Raw genomic sequence first — 7,920 nt, forward strand, 5'->3', positions numbered from 1 at the left:
AAAAAAAAAAAAAAAAAAAAAAAAAAAAAAAAAAAAAAAAAAAAAAAAAAAAAATCAGAGATATGGTGCAGTTCACAAATTGTTCCGTGTACCTGAGTTTGTAAAGGAACTTCGAAGAGGCGTCGGAGGATGAAAAAGAAGAAGATGAGGAAGGGTAATCGGAGGAGAGAAGGTGAGACCATAGACATTCGTCGTCGGAGAGGCGGCGAAGTCGGCGAGAAGAGATGGAGATGCAACAGAGATCTCTGTAAGTGAAATCACAGCTCTTAACACCAATTTCCAGAATTTGTCTCCATAGCTCGTCTGGCAATTCTGACATTTTCGGATTCGCGAAGATGGAAAGGAACGATCGTACAAAGCCCTAAAATCCAATGTATTGTGTGTTCATACATATTATAGGAGATTTAATTAATTCATAAAAATTAAAATTCTATTTAATATATTAATTATATTGACAATTATTTGTAATTAATTGTTTAATTTTTAATAATAATTTTAATTATTTTATTTGTAAGTTGATATTATTTATTATATGAAAAATTTCAAAGTTATTTTGACATACAGACAGATATAGCATAATAATAAAGTTGTGTCGTATATGGGTAACTCTATTGATATGCCTCACTTTATAATAAGAGTTTTTAAAAAAAATATGATCTAACCCAACCCGTACGATTTGGGTTGAGATATAGATTTATTTGGATCGAGATACATATATACACACATACACATTTATTTGTATGATGTCACGTGTCCAGTGGCCCTACACGTGTCATATGTGTGATATGTTTTACTATATGATATGCTAAGATATGCCAAGTAACATTAGAGTATAAATGAAATGTCATATTATGCTATGATATACTATGATATGATTGTGTTAGGCCATGATATGTTTCGAGATAAGAAGATTTACGATGCATAATCCCTAAGCTATGATTTAAAGGTTATGTTATGGAATGAAATGATTTTGTAAGATTTTATGTATGCATATTACCGAGTATAATATGTGAGAAAGGAATGGAGGTTGAAAAATGTTGAGACCTCATACATAATTGTATGTTCACGTGCATTGGGATACTTCCCCTTATGATGAGTACGGACGCGTACACTATGAAATGGAAATGATCATCATGTTTATCATGATTCTACGACGGTTGACTACAGCACCAGAGACGCTAGACCGCAGCAGGTCGTAGGGGTGTGCAAGCCCACTTGATGGCTCATGCTTGCACGTGTGGGTTATGTGTAGAGAAGTAAATACACATCCAATTTGTCTTGACGGGAGAGCTGTCTAAAAAAAGACAGTTTTAAATGATAGGTCTCGTTCATGTTTCATGTATTTGCATTCTCTGACCCCAATAGTAGGGACAACATCTTAAAGCTTTTAATGCATTTTATTCGAAACCTCGCTAAAAATTGCGAGATTTCTAGCGAGGCATTGAAGCCGTAGAATTAAACTGCTCCACGCCCCCATAAATCCCCTAGTAGCACGCTCTAATCCATCCCATCCGTTCCACATTCATTTTGCAACACAGACACACCTAGAGAAAATGGAATAGAGAGAGAGAAACTGAGAAAAAAAAAAGGAAATTCCATCGACGGAAAATTATGACAACGACGTTATCCTTTCATTCCTCACTTCGACGTCTTGGTGGATATAGTACCTCACAGGGAGTATTGCAGTCGTCGTGGGTAGAGGAATCGACGGAGAAAATGTCGCCAAAAAAGAAGAAAATTGAAGCCCTCATTCTTAGTACTACTCGAGCAAAGAATCAACCAAGAGATAAGGTTAGGATTAGATTACTTCTTATCTAGAAGCAAGATTTGAAATCTTGTTCTAAATTGAGTCACTCCACCATCGAACTTGATAAAGATTTGATTGAATGACCCAGATGCAATTTACCACAATAATTGCTTGAAACTTAGAAACGGCGATGATGCTCGAATGTCTAAGGGGGAAAGTCTCAACTTGAGAGATCAATTTCATTCCTCACAAATTTGATTTTTACCTAATAATTTGTAGGTATTTATAGCCTCCGCACAAAAGAAATTAGCGGTCGTGATTTAATTCCGATCTCCTTCAATCTCCACAAAAGACGAAGTCAATTTGATCATTACAAACTTTATGAAATTAAAAATTATAAATAAAGTTTTCTAACAACTCATGAAATTATGCTTGCAACTTCATCCGCTACTTCAACCGAGCAAATATTTACTTCTGAAGCTCCAAATGGTCATTCCTCAATTAAATCGGCTTGTAACACATGAAATGATGGTTGAACCGAGTCTATCCAATTTTGTAGATGAAGAATGAATGCTTGTTGAATCTTCTTGGCCTTGTACGTGTAATAGGTCCAGTTGGAACATTTGGGACACCATGATTCTTATCAGAGATGAGTCGTCAAGCCAAATATTTGGACCTGAGTACAGCCCACAAAAACGTTTATTGCGTCAGCTTAAGGTGTAGGCCTAACTGTTCACAACACTCGTTTTGGCCTAGCCCAACTAACTAGTTCGCTTTGTTTCAACCCAGCTCAACGACCCATGCACCCGTGCCTCGACCCAATGACAACCCGCGTCTCCCTTAGCTCACACGTGCCCTACGCATGATCTCCCCCAGTCGCGGCTCAAATTTGACTTGGCATCGGCCTGCATAGCATCTCGACTGACTCGTGTCTTCTGGACTTAGGTGGCTTGGTATACAATTTTCACACTTTCCTAAATTTTCGACCCTTTTGAAACTTTTTTTATTTAAGGCATTTGAAGTTAGTAAAACTTCCCTTTACTCAATTTTAGGTAGCTTGAGAACTTATATTGGAAATAATCTTCCTAATTTAGCTAGTCTAAGATATTAATGTGTTGTATGAATGTGATATGGATTGATATAAGTGAAGTTAAAGGTTGTAGCATAGTTTCGAAGCAGCTATTAAATAATTAGGGACTCCGACTACTGCCAACCAAGTAAGTGACCTTACTGTTGGAGTTAGATAATTGAATGATGTATGGTTGTACATGCCTCATGGCCCCTGCATGCACCATATTATTGTACCTTAAGTTTATGTGATATTTGTATTGACATATGATGCTATGTAATGTATACATGTGATATCCAATACAATATGTTATGAATAAAATGAAATACTATGTATGTCATGTCATGCCTTGCCATGTGAAGTTGTATAATGGGTAATGTGATGATTGTCATGTATACATAATGCACATATGTAATATGTCATGGATGAAAGGAGAAAGGAAATGATGATAATGCGATGCTATAAATGTAAATTATGGGGACCTTATGCATGTATGTATATCATGTGCATCAAGATGCTTCCTCGTTTTGTTATGTTAGTACGGACGCATACCTTCGATATTTATGTTTGTCATGATATCATGCCGGCGTACCCTTTTCTGTGGCATCCGGCGACATATAATGTGTTGTGTCAAACCATGCTAGACTTAGGGGTACATATACGAGCTCGCCTAATGGGTCCGTGTGCACGTACGTGGACCATGTGTGGGGAAGTACCACACATCCAACCCTGCCCATAACTGGAAAGAGTCCAAGGTCATGTGACGGTTTTAAAAAATAGGTCCCAATTCATGTTATGTGTGATTGCATTATTAACCCCAACAGTGAAATGACGGCAAATTGTTACAAATTTGAGGTATAGAAACCACCAAATTGTTAGTTCATAAGCCTAAAGTGTTATAAATTTGAAAGTATAATGATGACAAACTAAAATTCAAAGACTAAATTGTTATTTTTACGAATATTCAGAGACCATTAGTGTCTTTTAACCTGAAAAAAAAGTGTGATCGAACATTGAAGGACAAATAAAAAGAAGGAAGAGAGGAATGGTAGGAAGAATGTCGTGTGAGCTCGCCCGTTTATACGTTAAATTTTTCGATGTTGCCACATTGATATTTACCCCCCATCGTACCTGAAACGTTATCCTATAATCACCTAGACATAAACAGTAATACAAAGCCTATAAAACATATTAAGTAATACTGCATATACTAAATAAGAGATCTTGTTCATGAATTTTGATGGTCATCCATAAGAGAAGTTTATATTATAAATTCTCAACTTTAAATTTTGATTCCTTATTGACATGCCTTCTAGACAAATGTTAGCTGTTAATCAGAAAAGACTAGGGTAACTAACATGGCCTATAAAAGCAATCTGATATGTTGCTTCTAAATGTCGGGATGGAAAATATAATTTTAACCCAAAACTAGTCAACGTTTGGTACTTCACATGTCATAATATACTTAACTCCGATAACCTAGAGTGATCTAAAGGAGTGTGAGATTTCACATCGATTTGAGAAGTGAACGAAACATTCTTTATAAGGGTGTGGAAACCTCTCCCTAGCAAACGTGTTTTAAAAACTTTGAGAGGAAACCCAGGACAATATCTACTAGCGGTAAGCTTACACTGTTGCAAAAAGTTAGTATACTCCGTTTACAAAATGGCAGCTATAACCTAGAGTGACCTAAAAGAGTGAGATTCCACATCGATTGGAGAGGAGAACGAAACATTCTTTATAAGAGTGTGGAAACCTCTCCCTAACGACGTGTTTTAAAAACCTTGAGAGGAAACTCATGACAATATCTACTAGCGGTAGGCTTAGAATGTTACAAAAAGTTAGTATAGCAGCTAATTATAAAGATGAGAAGAAGAAAAGAAACAAACCTGATGCATAGAATTTGTAAAAAGTAGAAGAGTCCTGCAGTAGTAGTAAGAAGTTACCCAAATGAGTTTATCCACTTTCCTTCCGCTGTAATATTTATTTATAAATTTACACATATAACAGTAGTTTTAGGAGAAAGCTGGTAAGATCCCAGGTTGGTTGAAAGACGAAACACATTCTTTATAAAGGTCTAGAAACCTCTCCTTGCAAACACGTGTTAAAATTTTAAGGGGAAGCCCAAAGAGGACAATACTCCTGCAGTGGGCTTGAACTGTTACAAAACTAGTAGCAAATACCAACAATGCCTAAACAGACAGGAAATAACTGAACATAACAACGGTTATAATGGCACATGTAGTTAAAAGAGGACAATATCTGCTAGTAATGGGTTTAGACGGTTACAAAACTAGTAGCAAATATCAACCGTGCCTAAATAGACAAGGAATGAGTGAACATAGCCATGGTTATAATGACACATGTAGTTAGAAGAGGACAATATTTGTTAGCAGTGGGCTTGGACTGTTACAAAACTAGTAGCAAATACCAACAATGCCTAAATAGACAAGGAATGACTGAACATAACAATGGTTACAATGACACATGTAGTTAGAAGAGGACAATATTTGTTAGCAGTGGGCTTGGACTATTACAAAACTAGTAGCAAATACCAACCATGCCTAAACAGACAGGGAATGACTGAACATAGCAACGATTATAATGGCACATGTAGTTAGAAAAGAACAATATCTGCTAGCGGTGGACTTAGACCGTTACAAAACTAGTAGCAAATACCAACAATGCCTAAATAGACAAGGAATGACTGAACATAACAATGGTTACAATGACACATGTAGTTAGAAGAGGACAATATTTGTTAGCGGTGGGCTTTGACTCTTTCAAAACCAGTAGCAAATACCAACAATGCCTAAACAGACCGGGAATGACTGAACATAGCAACGGTTATAATGGCACATGTAGTTAGAAGAGGACAATATCTGCTAGTGGTGGACTTGAACCGTTACAGAAGACTTTCTTTTAACGAACAGAAATATCATTAAGAAATATCATTAAGAAGAATTAAAAAATGTAAAAGGGTCTAAAACAGTATGCAGCAAGAAAAGGAACCCAACAACCAAAAAGAAGAGAAGAATCAGAAAAAGAGGGTATACCAACCTGAAAATAAGCCGGCTTTGCAAATATCTTCTTTCATCGGTACAAGCAAATATAGGAATGTCCCTAAAGGTGGAGAGAGTTAATACCATTTTGAAATAACAAGATAAGAACATCCACGCCTGCTCATATTCCATGACAAACCACAATAAAGGAAGAAAAAAAGTTTTGTACATGGAAGTCATTACTATCAACAATTTTTTCCTGTTGTGTGATGCAAGGTTTCACAGACAATGTGAAGTGATGTTGCATCGACAAATAATGCTATATTTGAAACCAAATATATGATACCTTAAATCTGTTGTCCTGCAAAGAAATCGATCTAGCTGCATGTTACCTGTTTGGGAGTATATTCCAAACAAGAAAACAGTGGAAAAAAACAACTATTTTACACAAGTTGATTTCTTTTCTGGTTTTCTTTTCCTATGGAAAATCAATCACAGACTCCAAAAGATCATTTCAAATGCACTTTTGATGTTTAAAAGATACCCAAAGCCTATTCTTGAATTTTTTACTTAGGATTTGAGTTCCATCCTCTCGCTGCTTCGTTCCTCTACGTCAATTCATTCGTTTAGGGCAAGAGCAAACTCGAGAAAACATGCCTATTCCGTCAGTTCCTTGATGTAGATACGGCTTAAATCTACTTGAGCTTGAGAAAACGCAAGCCATACTAGGCAACAACCTAATCTATATTGGAAATAGCCCGCAATCAAAATATGTCCAAACAAATAACGGAAGTGGAAGAACAATTTGAGGATAGAACTTTTGAATGGAGGAACCTTAAGCACTTATGCTTTACTAATTCTATTTTTTTGTTGTTAAAATAACATACATCTCATGAGTATTTATACTGGAGATTGCACAATTGATCTCCTAAACTTCCTCCTCAAATCAATAACTACTCAATCTCATCTCCTAAACTTTCAAATCAATATCTACTAAATCTTCCTAATCGATCTCATAAATTTTCAAATCAATAACTACTGAATAATTATCCTAAAATTACTCTAGGTTAATAATCTTTTGCTAAGTCAAGCTCAAAGGAGGATAACACTATATCAAGTCATTGACAATAATGACTCTGCTGAAGGAAGAATTAACCGAATGTAACATCTTTCCATAAAAGGTACTCAACATCTCCCACTCCTCATAAGGTAGATGGACATGGCCCCACGAATTCATAACTAGTTTTTCTTTCAAATTCATGATCAAGGAGCTTAAAAAATCTAAATATACTCACAGATGCTCTTTTCATGATGGAATGTGGGAAGACAAATATCCCAGGAAGATAACTTTTTCTTGTTGGGCGCTCAGCCACATAACCATTAATACTCAAGAGGCAATCCAAAGAAGGCAGCCACATCCTCATCTAACCATTTCCCTCAGGCCTCAGCTGGTGTAAGTGTGCTGTAAAGAAGCAGAAACACAGGGACACTTGTTTATCTCATGCGAATTTGCTAGCAAATTCTGGAGCCATAATGTTGGAATAATTGAATGGCAACTCCTATTCGACGGGACACTAACGACCTTCTACAAGAGCTATCGGAGGCAGCCTTTCAAGAAGGAAAAGGAAATTCTCTGGCCCTACTCATTAGAGCCTCCCTTTGGTGTATTTGGAGATAAAGGAAGAACAGGAATATTTTTCAGCCCTTCTACAAATTATAGTCTAAATGAACTCTTGATGAGTTGGAGGACCTTTTTGTAACTCTCCCCTTTTGAATAGTTCATCATATCAATGAAACATTTGTTTTTCATCAACAAAATAAACAAAAAAATGTTAAATAAACAATAATAATAACAACATCAATAATAAATAAATAACAATATAGCTCCAAGATGGAAGTCAGTCGTGTAATTTTCCTGCATAGGCATATTCGAACGAAAGTTCGAAAGACTCACCCCATTCCCCATTATTTTCTACTCCTGCACTTTTCGTTCAGTCAAACATAAAAGTAGTATGTGAAATTTAGATTCAGCACCGTCTCAATTTTGTATGAACAGAGAATGAAATGCAAATATACAAAGAATACAAGTAACAAAGAAAGAG

General features: G+C 36.1%; 1 protein-coding gene across 2 annotated transcripts in view; it reads right to left on the bottom strand.

Moving 5' to 3' along the window:
* Positions 1-380, bottom strand: part of LOC111803356 (F-box protein SKIP24) — a 2,873-nt gene extending 2,493 nt beyond the window's left edge. For both annotated transcript variants that reach the window (XM_023687719.1, XM_023687718.1), the window contains exon 1: positions 93-380. In XM_023687719.1, the coding sequence (XP_023543487.1) occupies positions 93-319 (227 nt within the window). In that variant the 5' untranslated portion in view covers positions 320-380. The remainder of the gene's footprint in view (positions 1-92) is intronic.
* Positions 381-7,920: the final 7,540 nt, after the last annotated feature.

Source organism: Cucurbita pepo, chromosome LG10 (genome assembly GCF_002806865.2).
Source record: "Cucurbita pepo subsp. pepo cultivar mu-cu-16 chromosome LG10, ASM280686v2, whole genome shotgun sequence".
NCBI lineage: Eukaryota > Viridiplantae > Streptophyta > Magnoliopsida > Cucurbitales > Cucurbitaceae > Cucurbita > Cucurbita pepo.